The sequence below is a fragment of the Arachis hypogaea genome, chromosome 20, assembly GCF_003086295.3.
Source record: "Arachis hypogaea cultivar Tifrunner chromosome 20, arahy.Tifrunner.gnm2.J5K5, whole genome shotgun sequence".
In the NCBI taxonomy this organism is placed as follows: Eukaryota; Viridiplantae; Streptophyta; class Magnoliopsida; order Fabales; family Fabaceae; genus Arachis; species Arachis hypogaea.
The window spans coordinates 117,751,152-117,766,242 of record NC_092055.1 but is presented as its reverse complement, the minus strand read 5'-3'; the positions used below and the strand labels follow the sequence as shown (position 1 = coordinate 117,766,242).

Below are 15,091 nucleotides of genomic sequence, written 5' to 3'. Positions count from 1 at the left end.
AAACATGCTTCCCATGCCATTAAATAGCTAATTTTAATCCTCTGTTATTTCCATTCGATGCCGTGATATATGCGTTAAGTGATTACAGGATTTATAGAGCAGGAATGGCATAGAGGATGAAGAGGAAGCATGCTAAAGTGGACGAAACACAAGAATGTTAAGATTTGAGAAGCTGGAAACGACGCGCGCACATGGCTGACGCGTACTGGTGATCAAGCCATTTTTCACTGACGTGTACATGTGACTGATGCGTACACGTGACCAGGAGCGTCGACCACTAACGCGTATGCGTGATTGATCCGTACGCGTGACCTTGTGCAGAGCCCACCAACGCGTACGCGAGGTTGACGCGTACCCGTGACGAGCGTCACGTGCTGCAATTCACAGAACTCACTGGGGGCGATTTTTGGGCTGATTTGGACCCAGTTTCAAGCCCGAAAATATAAACTAGAGGCTGGGATGGAGTTGAGACTGGGGACACTACACACTTTAGCTTAGTTTTTTATTAGTTTTGAATTCTAGTGAGAGAAACTCCTACTTCTCTCTAGGGTTTTTGGCATTCTTAGTTTTGCTTTGAATTGGATCTTGAGAGAGCTGCTGCTACCTTCAATTGGAGTCATCTTCCTTATAGTTTTCTTCTCTAGTTCCTCTATTACTCTTTTACATTTGGTTAGTTTGAATTCATGTTTGGATCTTGTTATGATCGAATTTTGTTAATGCCCGAAAATTTTGTTTATTTTTCTTGTTCTCAAGCTCGAAACAAATCTCTAGGAAAATCCTAACCAATAATTCGCATCTTATGTCAACTCCTAGGGAAAACGACCCGGGATTTTACTCCCAGTTATCTATTTCACTTGTGACACATTTTAAATTCGATAGCGGAAATCTCGTCAGTCAAGACTGTACTTGCAACGTTAATTTGGAAAAATACTTTTGGTAATACTTTACCGGCATTTATCCGCTTATCAATTTTCGGCGCCGTTGCCGGGAAGTTGCATATGTGTGCTAAGTTATTGGCTGGTGTAAATACTTTCATATTTGCATAATTGCATCTTTTATTTGTCTGTTTTTTGGTTATCAGTAGTATTTATTAGTTATTTTGCTTAATATATTTTGTTGCCATGAGCTCTATGTTTCTTTTATTGAATGACGCGTGCATTACCGGATCTGAGCTTAGCCCTATTTGATCCTGAAATTGAAAGAACCGTTTCACTTATTAGGCAAGCTCGGCGTCGGTTAGCCTCCGAGGGTGGTAAAAGGGTTTCACCCAATTCACTAATCTTAACCGAGGTTGAATCCGAAGCATCATTTGAGGAAGAAGCTAACTCCTCTCCTACTAAATCTATTGACGTCTCTTCTATTGATTTAGGTACCAATACTATGGCTGCTCCTAGAAGGATTACTCTCAAGGAGGCAGGAGCTCTGAATTTCACTCTCCAACCATTTCAAGTGCGTCATCTGATTTTTACTGCCGATTTCGAACTAAAGACCGCATTGATCAATCTACTTCCTAAATTCCATGGTTTACCCGCTCAAGAGCCCATCAAGCACCTTAGAGACTTTCAAACATCTTGTTCAACTACTAGGCGGCATGGTGTGGATGAGGTTGCCGTTTGGTTATATGCCTTCCCATTTTCTCTTGAGGGAAGGGCAAAGGAGTGGTTCTACACTCAACTCAAAGCTGTTGTTACCAATTGGGATTTGATTAGAAGGGAATTTTTGGACAAATTCTTCCCACCAGAGGTCACTGATAGATTGAGGAAGGAAATCTCTTGCGTCATTCAAGGTGAATTAGAGACACTCTATGAGTATTAGGAATGTTTTAGGAAGCTCCTTGATTCATGCCCCCATCACAGGATTGACGAGTTGGTGCTTATTAGTTACTTTTGCCAAGGCATGAGGCCTCAAGATAAGGTCCTTTTGGATGCTTCGAGTAATGGTTCTATGACAAAGTACAAGACGATGGCGGAAGTATGGCAACTTATCACTGATTTAGCCGAGTCTACTCAACATGCGAGGCACATGAATAATCATCCCAAGGCTATTGCGGAAGTCTCCTATAGTACTGAGTCTGCTCTCACCAAGACTTTGGGAGAGATGACCAATATCCTGAAGTAAATCCAACTCAATCAATAACAACCTCCACCTCCTCCACAACAACAATGTCAACAGTTAGTCCCTCAGAGAGTATGTGGAATTTGCGCTTGCTAATCTCACTATACTGATGAATGTCCACAACTCCAAGAGAACAACACCTTGGCGGCTACCAATGCTTATTTCAACTGTCCAAATCAAGGGTACTATCAACAAGGTGGTAACTATAATCAAGGTGGTAATTACAATCAAGGTTATCAAGACAATCCCAACCAAGGATGGAGAGACAATTACAACCAAGGAGGAAAAGACAATGGTGGAAACCAAAGGTAGAACAACAATTACCAACAAAACCGATATCAACAAAACCCTCCCTACCAACAACAAAACCAAGGCCAAAGATACCAACCACCTCACCAAAGGCAAGCTCAAGCACCTCAACTCAATCAACCACAAGCCCCCAAATTACCTACCCTCCTTCTTCCTCCAACCAAGATGAAACACTCTGTTCTATTGTTCAAGGATAAAAAGAGCTTCAAAATTCACTTACCTCTAGCCTCACCAGTCTCACCTCCACTCTCCAAGCTCTTATATCCCAGATGGAACCACCTCTACCTCCAACACTCAACCTTCAAGCTCTAGTGCACTTCCCTCTCAACCTTTATCCAACCCCAAGGGTGGAATCAATGTCATCACCTTGAGGTCTGGCACTATATTGCAAGAGAGGAGTCCCGAGGAGCCAAGCTCAAGCCAAGTGATGAATGAATTTTTGTGTGGTTTAGAATTTCACAAATGGAATCTCGTTGCAAGTATAGCTTCTAAACCAACAAAGAATCCTTTCATACAAAAATTTGGTTGTCACAAGTAACAAACCCCTAAAAATAATAACCAAAGTATTCAAACCTCGGGTCGTCTCTCAAAGGAATTGCAGGGAAGTGTTCTTGTTATTGGTTATGAGATGTATATTTTGGGGTTTTGATAAGAGACATGAAAGGTAAATTGCAAAGGAAGTAAACTAATAGCTAAGAAAGCTCTTGGCAAGGTATGAGAACTATAAGTCCTATCCTTATTATCATCATCAATTGTGACATCAATTGTCCATTGCTCCCACTTAGTCAACCTCTAACTATGAAGGAAAGTCAAGTGGATAAATCAATTTGATTCCTCAAGTCCTAGTCAACTCCTAGAGAAAGACTAGAGTTAGTGGAATTCAAATCAACTAGTAACTTTTAATTATCAATCAACAAAAGAGTTTGATAACTCAAGAGTCTCTAATTACTCAACCAAAGCCAAGAGGAGAAAATTCTACTCTAACATCCTTCCAAGCATTTTGTCAAACACTTGGAAGGCATAAAAGGAAAGCAAGATAAAATTGCAAGAATATAGATCTACAACCACTAATTGCAAGGAAATCAACAACAATAAATCAATTCAACAATAAAGAAACATGAATCATAAATTGCATTAAAAGAGAAATAGAAGAAACAAAAGTGCATCAACATAAAAGTAAAGAATTACAAGAAGTAAATCATTAATCTAAGAGAAGAAAGGTAGAGGAACAAGAAATTGTAAAGGAAAAGTAAATCAAAGCATGAAATTAACCTAGATCTAAGAAATCCTAATCTAACCTAATCATAATTCTAGAGAGAAGAGAGAGCTTTTCTCTCTAGAAACTAACTAAAGCATTCCCTCCAAAATTCAATTATGACTTCCCTCCCTCAACTAAAGCTTGATTTCTGCATATAATAGGCTCAGAAATGAGTTGGATTTGGGCCTTAGAAGCCCAGAATTCGCCCCCAACGTTTTGCCTTTAATGAAGTCACGTGCGAGCGTCGACGCGTACGCGTGGGTCATGCGTACGCATCGCTTGGCAATTTGCGTTCCACGCGTGCGCATCTGCTGCGCGTGCGCGTCGATGAGTGCATTCCAAATCCTTGATTTTCCATGATTTCTCCACTTTGCATGCTTTTCTCTTCACTCCTTTGATCCATTCCTAGCCTTTTCAACCTGAAATCACTCAACAAACACATTAAGGCATCTAGTGGAATCAAAGGTGAATTAAAACTAACCAATTAAGGGCCTAAAAAGCATCTTTTCACTCTTAAGCGCAAATTAGGGAGAATATATAAAACCATGCTATTTTAGTGGATAAATATGGGAAAAGGGTGATAAAATCCCCTAAATTCAGCATAGAATGCACCACCAAATAGTGGTGCATCACCAAGCCACTCAGGATGAAGACGTTGTTGAAGTAGAAGATGTGGAAGACGAGGATGAGGTACAAGAGGCGGTTGAAGAAGAAGTTGCTCAACTAAAGGATGGAGTTTCTAAGGAAGACAATGTTTTAAAAGAGGTCATTCTCATTCCTTTTTCACACCTAGCTAGGAGGACTAAAAAGCAAGGAAAGATAGATCCCATGATGATGGATATCTTCAAAAAGGTTGAGGTAAATATTCCCCTTTTTGATGCTATTCATCAGGTTCCTAAGTATGCTAAGTTTCTAAAGGATTTGTGCATGAATAAGGAGAAGATTCATGATTTAGAAACTATTCCTTTGGGTAGCTCGATTTCTGCTTTGATGGGTGCTATACCGGAGAAATGTGGTGATCCCGGTCCTTGTATGGTTACTTGCACTATAGGTGGTATACAGTTTGTTGATTGCATGTGTGACTTAGGTGCTTGTGTCAGCATTATGCCTTTATCTGTATATGATGCATTGAAGCTCCCACCATTGAAAAAGTCGGCAACCCATTTTATTTTAGCAGATAAAAACATAATTTCTGTGGTTGGCATTGCGAAAGACGTCTTGGTGAGCATTAAGGGGTTGATTTTTCCTATTGATTTCTACATTCTTGAGATGCCCCCTAATGACTCAGGAAGACCATCGTCTATCTTGCTTGGGAGGCCGTTCTTGAAGACCTCTCGGTTTAAATTGGATGCCTTTTCGGGTACCTATTCCTTTGAAATAGATGGAAGAACAGTGAGTTTTAACCTTGATGAAGCTATGAAGCATCCGACGGAAAACCATGATATCTTTCGGTGTGATATTATTGATGAAATTATGGCCAAAGTCCACCAGGAGACAGTTGATGAGAAGAACATGGTTCAAGGTGCAAGTGTGGAGAAACCCCCTGAATATGCTGAAAACACCTTGCCACCTCCTGTGCTACCAGATAATCAAGTGCCAAGCCATGGGCTGAATATGGAGTTGAAGCTCCTTCAACCTCACCTCAAGTATGCTTATCTTGAAGACAATCAAAAGCTCCCAGTGATTGCAAAGGAGCTTACTTCCCAACAAGAGGAGCGATTGCTTAATGTACTACGTAGAAACAAGAAAGCTATTGGGTGGAGTTTGACAGACATAGTTGGTATAAACCCTCAAGTTTGTGAGCACCACATTTTTCTAGAGGAGGGAGCCAAGCCTATCCGTCAACCTTAAAGGCAGTTGAACCCCACAATTCTAGAAGTTGTGAAGAAAGAAGTGACCCGACTACTTGAAGCCGATATTATCTATTCAATATCAGATAGTGAATGGGTTAGCCCAGTACAAGTGGTTTCGAAGAAGTCCGGTGTCACCATAGTCAAGAATGAGAATGGGGAACTCATGGCCACAAGAGTGCAGAATTCATGGAGAGTGTGCACCGACTACAGGCGCTTGAACTTGGCCACTCGCAAGGATCACTATCCACTACCCTTCATCGATCAAATGCTTGATTGCCTATCAGGTAAATCACATTATTGCTTTTTAGATGGCTATACTGGTTATTTTCAGATCCATATTGCTTCAGAAGACCAAGAGAAAACTACTTTTACATCCCCTTTGGAACGTATGGATATAAAAGAATGCCTTTCGGTTTATGTAATGCACCGGCTACGTTTCAAAGATGCATGATAAGTATCTTCTCGGATCTTCTAGAGCATTGTATGGAAGTATTTATGGATGATTTTAGTGTCTATGGTGATTCTTTCAATCTTTGCTTGGATAATCTTGCTAGAGTATTAGAAAGATGTGCTAGCTCAAATCTTATATTTAATTTTGAAAAATGTCACTTTATGGTAAAGCAAGGTATTGTTCTAGGTCATATTGTTTCTGATACTGGTATATCCGTCAATCCTGCAAAGGTTGATGTTATTTCTGGTTTACCTTACCCCTCTTCTGTGAGGGAAGTCCATTCTTTTCTTCGTCATGCAGGTTTCTACCGGTGGTTCATCAACGACTTCAGTAAGGTTGCACTACCCCTTTCTCAACTGTTGCAAAAGGATGCAGAGTTTTCTTGGAATGAAGAATGCACGGAATCATTTGATAAGCTAAAGAATGCCTTGACCCAAGCTCCTATTGTGAGAGGATCTGACTGGAGTAGGCCATTCGAAATTATGTGCGATGCATCTAACTATGCAGTAGGAGCGCCGTTTGCTCAGCGTGAAGGTAAGGATCCTTATATTATTGCTTATGCTTCTAAAACACTTGATGGTGCCCAGTCTAATAATACTACCACTGAAAAGGAACTTTTAGCAATTATATTTGTCTTGGATAAATTTAGGGCTTATTTACTTGGAACCAAGGTGGTAGTATATTCAGACCATGTAGCATTAAAGTATTTACTAGCAAAGAAAGAGTCGAAACCAAGGTTAATCTGTTGGATATTGCTATTGCAAGAATTTCATTTAGAGATCCAGGATAGGAATGGTTCCTAGAATTTAGTGGCGGGCCACTTGAGTCGCCTAGAGCATATAAAAAGTGACTCCACTCCTATCAATGATGCATTTCCCTTTTACAGCTTGCAAGCAATATCCAAGGTAGTTCCTTGGTATGCACCCATTGCTAATTATTTGGTTAGTCAGACCTTTCCTCCATATTTTTCTAAACATCAAAAGGACAAGCTCAAGAGCGAGTCCAAGTATTACATATGGGATGACCCATATTTATGAAGATGTGGTGCTGACCAAATAATTAGGAGGTGTGTTCCACAATCCGAAATCCAGTCTATCTTAAAGGCATGCCACTCTTTTGAAAGTGGTGGCTACTTTGGCCCTCAAAGAACTGCAAGAAAAATCTTAGATTGCGGATTTTAGTGGTCCACACTCTTTAAGGATGTAAATCTTTTCTGTAATTCTTGCCACCAATGCCAAAGGTTTGGAAACATATCCAAGAGGGATGAGATGCCCTAACAACACGTGTTGTTTTGTGAGATTTTTTATGTTTGGGGTATGACTTCATGGGTCCCTTTCCAAACTCGAATGGTTTCTTATATATTATGTTAGTTGTTGATTATGTTTCTAAATGGGTGAAAGTAATTCCTACCCGTACTGATGATGCTAACGTGGTTGTCTCTTTTGTTAGGAATAATATTATTTGCCGCTTTGGATCACCACGAGCAATCGTGAGTGATCAAGGCTCTCATTTTTATAACAGGAGAATGACAGGTTTGATGAAGAAACATGGCATCATGCACAAGGTGGCGACGACTTATCATCCCCAAACAAATGGCCAAGCCGAGGTATCTAATAGAGAGATCAAGTGCATACTCGAGAAGATTGTTAAACCCCATAAGAGGGATTAGAGCTCTAGGCTTGGAGATGCGCTATGGACTTACTGGACAGCTTACAAGACACCGATCGGCATGAGTCCATTCCGGCTTGCCTACGAAAAGGCTTGTCACCTTTCGGTAGAAGTGCAACACAAGGCTTATTGGGCTGTAAAGGAGTGTAACTCAGGATTGGGAGGAGCCGGAGTTGAAAGTAAATTGCAACTGGAAGAACTGGAGTGCATTCGGATAGAGGCTTATGAGAACTCAAGGCTCTACAAGGAAAAGGTGAAGGCGGTGCATGATCAGAACATCAAGAGAAGAGAGTTTAGAGCTGGGGATCAAGTTCTTCTCTATAACTCAAGGTTGAGACTAATGCCGGGCAAACTGAGATCAAGGTGGGATCGACCCTACGTGGTGGAGAAGGTTGAACTGTATGGAGTTGTCCACCTAAGTCATCCCTCAAGCCCCACATTCTTCAAGGTTAATGGTCATCGTCTGAAACTGTATCATGGTGCAATGGCAAAAAACAACAAGGAGCTGGAGATCTTTCTCTTGAAAGACCCAGCCAAGGAAGAGAAGCGAGCTCATCGACCGTCCAACTTAAGGACGTTAAAGAAAAGTGCTAGGTGGGAGACAACCCTCCATGGTACGATCTTCCTAGTTACATCTCTTGTTACCTTACTTTTCAAGTGTTTTTATACTTTTCTATTTATTTAGATACCTGAATCATGCTTAAGTACCTTCTCTTCTTATTCAAAAAAAAAAAGCATGTCATGCATGCACATGGCTGAAGCACACGCGTGAGACCCCCGAATATGCACCACGCAAAAACAGTGCTGGAACGACGCGCCTGCACGACCAAACAGAATGTTGTGCTGGGGCCATACGAGAAGGGGGCAAAGGGCACGGGCACTAGTCACGCGTACGCGTGGCCTGTTGTGCTGAATTCGTGCTGGAGGGGTGCCAGGATGCGACGCTGCCCATACGTACGCGTGGGGGAAGCGTACGCGTCGCCCCCGTCCCCAAAATTTGTGCTTTCATGATGCTGACACTGTGCTCCCGCATGGCTCGAACAGAATGTTGTGCCGAGACCATGCGGGTAACGCGACTCACCATCACGCGTACACGTAGATGACGCGTGTGCGTCACCTTCATTTTTCATACTCCACGCGTACGCGTGGACGACGTTTACGCGTACGCATGATCAAGCCATTTTTCACTGACGCGTACATGTGACTGATGCGTACGCATGACCTTGTGCAGAGCCCACTGACGCGTACGCGTGGCTGACGCGTATGCGTGACGAGTGTCACGTGCTGCAATTAACAGAACTCGCTAGGGGAAATTTCTGGGCTGATTTGGACCCAGTTTCAAGTCCAAAAATGCATACTAGAGGCTGGGATGGAGCTGAGACTGGGGACACTACACACTTTAGCTTAAGTTTTTATTAGTTTTGAATTCTAGTGAGAGAAACTCCTACTTCTCTCTAGGGTTTTTGGCATTCTTAGATTTTCTTTGAATTGGATCTTGAGAGAGCTGCTGCTACCTTCAATTGGAGTCATCTTCCTTATAGTTTTCTTCTCTAGTTCCTCTATTACTCTTTTACATTTGATTAGTTTGAATTCATGTTTGGATCTTGTTATGATTGAATTTTGTTAATGCATCGAGTTATTTCCACATCTAGTGCTATTGCTTATTTTGTTCTTGTTAATTATTTTCAGGGGTAATTTGAATTGAATCATTTTCCTATTTATTATCATGTCTTTTATCTTTGCTCACCAAGTGTTTGAGAAAATGTCATCTAATATCATGGAGTAGATTTCCTTGCTTGGTTGGGGGTTGATAATTGGAGCCACTTGAATTGTTGCACTCAAGTATTAATTTGTAATTGAAAATTACTAATTAGCCAGAAACTCACCAACCCTAGTTTTTCTCTACGAAGTAACTAGGACTTGTGAGCTAAGGTTAATTGTTTCACTTGACTATCCTTCACTTGTTAGAGGATAACTAAATGAGAGTAATGAGCTTTTACCATCACTCTTGGGAAAGATAATAAAGATAGAATTTCCAATTCTCACCCCCTAACCAAGGCTTTTTATATTGATTATTTTACAACTCTTGCTAATTATTCATTACTTTAATTTCTAGTTATTTATTTTTTTTATTCTCAAGCTCAAAAAAAATCTCCAGAAAAATATTAACCAATAATTCGCATCTTGTGTCAACTCCTAGGGAAAACGACCTGGGATTTTACTCCTGATTATCTATTTCACTTGTGACACATTTTAAATTCAACAGCGAAAATATCGCCGGTCAAGACTGTACTTGCAACGTTAATTTGGAAAAATACTTTTGATAATTCTTGACCGGCATTTATCCGCTTATCAGATCGCCACACTAAAATACTCAACCACATAGATCAAATTTGGATGAGAAAATTCAAAAATTACATGCAAAAATGATCTCATGCATACCTATTTTCAACTGGTCCAACTTGAATAAAAATTCTATTTTATTCGGTGACAAACTTAGATAAAACTGCAACAGTAATGCCCGGGCTCATAGCGACGGCAACTAAGCTGAGTCTGTGGAAGAAGAAGAGAAGAACTTAACAGACTCACAATGAGAGAGAGAGAGAGAGAGAGAGAGAGAGAGGAATTTACCTTGAGAAAATGGACTCGACAAGAGAAATGTGGCAACGGGCTCAACAGCAACAGTAACGGGATAAGCAGCGATGGCGACATGAGCTGTGAAAGGGTAGGCAGCGATGGGCTCAGCAACAACGATGACGGGAGCTATGAGGTTTTTTGTGAATAAGCAGAAAAGAAGAAGACTCTGGGTGAGGATGACTGAGTTTCTCTTGCATGGCTATAGAGTATGGACTGAAGCTGTGAATCATTGAATCTGTGATGTGAGGCAAATTCTAATTCCTAAAAAGTGTTTATATGTATATATCCAGGGCGAGTACACATTAAACCCGACCATGGCCTGTCCTGAGCAAAATCTGCCCGACTCGGGGTAAGTTATTACCCTCTCAACCGGGTATGGACGGGTCGGGTACCTGCGTATTTGGGTACTCTTGCCAAGTCTATCTATGTATTGATACTCCAATTATTAAGGGTTTAAGCTAGCCAATAGATTGCTACACACAAAAGGCGAGATTCTAACTCCTAATAGTTGTTTAAGCGGACGAGTGAGATGATCACTCAACAAACTCAAATTGATTAAGACAAATACTAATTATTTTTAATATTTTAATATTAAAAATCCTGAGCATTTGATTTTAATTATAACTTTGTAAAATATTTATAATAATAATTACTGTATATATTTTATTTAATTTTTTAATAAATTTTTTTATATAATTTTATGCAGGGACGGATCCAGAAATATTATCAGAGGGCCAATAACATATATAATATTAAAAAATTATACAAAAAATTATATAATGTAAGATGTATTACAAAAATATACCGATAGAGAATATATTTTAAAGTACAAAAATATGTGTGTACTTTTTACTAAAAAAGTGGTCGATTCTTTGTATTATAAAATTCATCAATAATAGAATCTATGTCAAATTTTTCAGAAATTTTCTTTTTAATATAATTAAAACACAATTAGCAAAAAATTCATCTTTCCTTTTGTTTCTGAGTTATTCTTCACAATATTCATAACTGAAAAAAATCTCTCAGTGTAGCAGTTGAAACAAAGAGAATTAATACCAAATGAATTAAGAAGGACGGTCACAAGAAGAAAAAGAATCCACTTTATGGGATTTGAAAAATTTTATTTAAGTAAAAATTATTAGTAATAATATTTTTTTCAAATTTTTTTAATATTATTACTTACTTTTTAAATATTAGAAATCATTAATATTTAGGTTGGAATAGACTTTTATTTATACTAGACTAAATACTAAATAATTTTTTTAAAAAATTAAATCATACTTAATAATTTATTACTATTAACTTTTTAAAAAAAATTGGGGGAGTCTGAGGCCTACACTCGCCTCTCGGTATGTCCGTCCCTGATTTTATGTATTATCCTATACAGGGTACGGAAACATACACTAGTAAAATATTAAAATCGACGACCATATCGTTTATTATTTTGATAACCTTCTAACATTTTAATATTATCATCACATTACTGACGAAACAGTGGGTGAGAGTTTTTTTTTAAATCAACGGATTAATTGTCTATTTTAATTTTTAATAATTATAATATCGACATTTTTGTCGTCGAAAAATTTAGACGATAGAGATCTCTTTTTTAAAATTAAATAAGTGGTATAAATTTATTATATAAAATAAACAGCTAAGTTTTTTTATTTTTGTTTTAGCTAAAATGGACGAAATTACTGTCGATTTTTATCAACAAAAAATACGCTCACGTTTTGCTTCCTGCATCCCTCGTTTTACTGAATTCTCCTAAAATTAACCCAAACCTTCAGAGAATCAGAGTTGAGTGAGGCTTCTTTTTCTTCTCCAATGCCTGAGAGTAGAGACCTGAGAGTTGAATCCGCTGCGGAGCCCACCGTCGTGCCATCCTCTTCATGTAAGTTCCTCTCTCTCATTCTCTCTCTTTCACTCTTTCTGTCTCTCTCTATCACTCTATCACATTGTGATTTGTGAATCTGCATGTAAGTTCTTCTTCTTCCGCAGACTCATTGTTGTAACATCATTGCCGGTCGTCGTCGCTATGAGCTTGTCGCTAGAACCCGTCGCTGTCACCTCTTATATTTATTTTTGCAGTTTTTGTATTTAGTATTTTAATCATGAAATTCTGAATTTGCATTTTTTAATAACAATTGTATCAATATTACTGAAACTTAGTTAGCATAATCAATTATTCTTGATTTGGAGATTCGATTTACTTATTGAATTTTCATCTTTTCTGCTAGTAACTGTGGTTTGGTAGGGTTCCTATTTGATTTGACATTTATTTTGGTGAATTTATACTTTGAATTTATCAATTTGTTGTTTATTTTACTTTTGTTAATGTAGAATCTAGCTTTGCATAGGGAATTCCTTATAGAAAATTTCATCCGTTTTCAATAGCCTTGTGTAGAATCTTTGATTGGATTTTTTCATTCCATGCATTTTGTGTAGAATTCTGCAGGATTATTTGATGAAAGATTATAGTATTTTACGATTGAGTAATGAGATGAAATTGAATTCAACCCTTGCAGGTCTAGTAACATTGTAAAAGATTGCTGAGTATAGTAAGTAACAATGGCTGCTTTAGAGGAGAACAGTTATTGTACTTACAAAGTCAGAACTGCATCTTCCTTTTCTTCAATTGAAAGAATAGAATTCAGGAGGGATTTTTTCAATAATAAAATAAAAAAAATTATTATTTTTTCAAGCATGATTTTTGGACCTAATTTCTCAAATACGATTTTTTTTTGGCATTTAAGCAAGTTCGCCGGACCCCCGGCGAACTCTATAAAAATTGGCAAGTTCGCCTTACCCCCGGTGAACTCTATAAATTTTATAGAGTTCGCCTAACCCCCCGGCGAACTCCACTCAAGTTTTTTGAAACACATACTTTTAATCCATATCATAGTCTAGAAAATAGTATATAGATCTATAAATAGTATATAGGAGTACACAAAAATATACGGACAACAAGCATGGCTTCTTTAAGGATTTTTTTAATTATAAATTAAAAAAATAAGCCATATTTAACAATGACAATTGTTACATGGGTAACCGGAGATATGTGGCTTGGGATTGAAGAATTGGCCCAAGCGTAAAAAAGGAGGTGGTCTCTGACTTGCCTTGTGTCTGAGAGCCACCGTCTGACTAGTGTTTGCGAGAGAGTGGGGGGTGGTACCTGCAAAGACACTCCGATGCCTAAGTCAGCAAGGGGTTTAAGCAAGTTTAGAGAGTATTGGAACTTAGAGATACCTGAGGGGTGTCAGTGTATTTATAGTGGTGATCCAATAATCACCGTTGGAGTAGTTCCACTTCTGAAGGTGGATAACCGTCCTTTTATCTTAGGGTTGTTGAGATATGGAGTCTAGAAGTGGGTTGAGAGATTTTAGGAGCCGTTACTTACATGAATAAGTGCTATCTACTAGCTATCTCTTGAGCCCGAATTATTAGGGAAGAAGTCTGTGTTGAGTCCGACCTCTTCTGAGGAGGTCGTTGGATGACAAAGGCAAATCTTTGGATTGGGCCTTTTGAGTCCTACTCTACCCTGCTCTGCTATTGAGATCCCGAGTTATGTGTTTGACCTCGGTCTCTGAGAACCACCTAAGATATTCCAATGATTTATCTAAGTACCTCTTCATATTAGGATCTTTAGCATGGTACTCTCCATTTACTTAGGAGGTCACCACCTGAGAGTCGTTGAACACAAGTACTTTGGTCGCACTGACTTCCTCTGCTAGCTTCAATCCAGCGATCAAGGCTTCATATTCTGCCTGGTTGTTAGAGGCTGGGAATTCAAATTTGAGGGATACTTCTATTTGAGTTCCCTCTTGGTTGACCAATATTATGCCTGCACCACTTCCGACCTTGTTGGAAGAGCCATCCACTTATAGCTCCCATGCGGTGGAGGCTTTCTCTTGATCTCCTGCATACTCTGCTACGAAGTCGGTGAGGCATTGGACTTTAATTGCAGTCCGAGTTTCGTACTTAAGGTCGAACTCGGATAGTTCTATAGCCCATTGAACCATTCTACCCGCAATGTCCATTTTTTGAAGAATTTGCTTCATGGGCTGGTTTGTTCAGACCTTTACTGTATGTGCTTGAAAATAAGGCCGTAGCTTTCGAGAGGCTAATAATAAGGCATATGCAAACTTCTCGAGTTTTGATACCTTAATTCGGGGCCTTGTAGGACTTTGCTGGTGAAGTACACAGGATGCTGCCCGACTTCATCTTCCTGTATTAGAGCTGATGCTACAGCTTTTTCGGCTATGGACAAATACAGGACGAGTTCTTTCCCAACATTAGGTCGGGTCAAAATTGGAGGTTGGCTTAAAAACCTTTTGAACTCCTAGAATGCTTCTTCGCATTCTGGAGTCCATTCGAACTGGCATCGTTTCCTTAGTATAGAGAAAAGTGGTAGGGATCTTAATGCTGATCCTGTCAAGAACTTGGAGAGAGCTGCAAGTCGGCCATTCAATTGCTGGACCTCCCTTAAGCAAGTCGGGCTTTTCATTTCTAGGACTGCTCTACACTTGTCAGGGTTGGCTTCAATCCCCCTTTGTGTTAGCATGAATCCCAAAAATTTTCCAGACTCCACCGCGAAGGTGCACTTTGCGGGATTCAATCTCATCACGTGCATCCTAATAGTGTTAAAGACTTTCGAGAGGTTAGTCAAGAGGTCGGCCTCATCCTTGGTTTTTACTAGCATGTCATCTACATATACTTCCATTAGACTTCCAAGGTGAGGTGCGAACACCTTATTCATCAGCCTTTGATACGTGGCTCCTGCATTTTTTAACCCAAAAGGCA

The 15,091-nt window shown here is 39.3% G+C and overlaps 1 protein-coding gene across 1 annotated transcript; it reads left to right on the top strand.

Annotated features, from left to right (window-relative positions):
- The first annotated feature begins 4,288 nt into the window (after positions 1-4,288).
- LOC140183176 (uncharacterized) lies at positions 4,289-9,349 on the top strand. The gene is made up of 8 exons (XM_072231198.1): positions 4,289-5,476; positions 6,157-6,232; positions 6,287-6,432; positions 6,574-6,722; positions 6,873-6,927; positions 7,508-7,592; positions 7,696-8,102; positions 9,344-9,349. The coding sequence occupies exons 1-8, from the start codon at positions 4,289-4,291 to the stop codon at positions 9,347-9,349; spliced, it is 2,112 nt and encodes a 703-aa protein (XP_072087299.1).
- Positions 9,350-15,091: the final 5,742 nt, after the last annotated feature.

What these genes read in the sequence shown, in the direction of transcription:
- LOC140183176 (XM_072231198.1), top strand. Translation starts at nt 4,289, where the DNA reads ATGCACCACCAAATAGTGGTGCATCACCAAGCCACTCAGGATGAAGAC. An exon ending in AAAGGTTGATGTTATTTCTG is followed by an intron (nt 6,233 to 6,286) that starts GTTTACCTTACC and finishes TTCGTCATGCAG; the next exon opens with GTTTCTACCGGTGGTTCATC. An exon ending in CCTTGACCCAAGCTCCTATT is followed by an intron (nt 6,433 to 6,573) that starts GTGAGAGGATCT and finishes GATGGTGCCCAG; the next exon opens with TCTAATAATACTACCACTGA.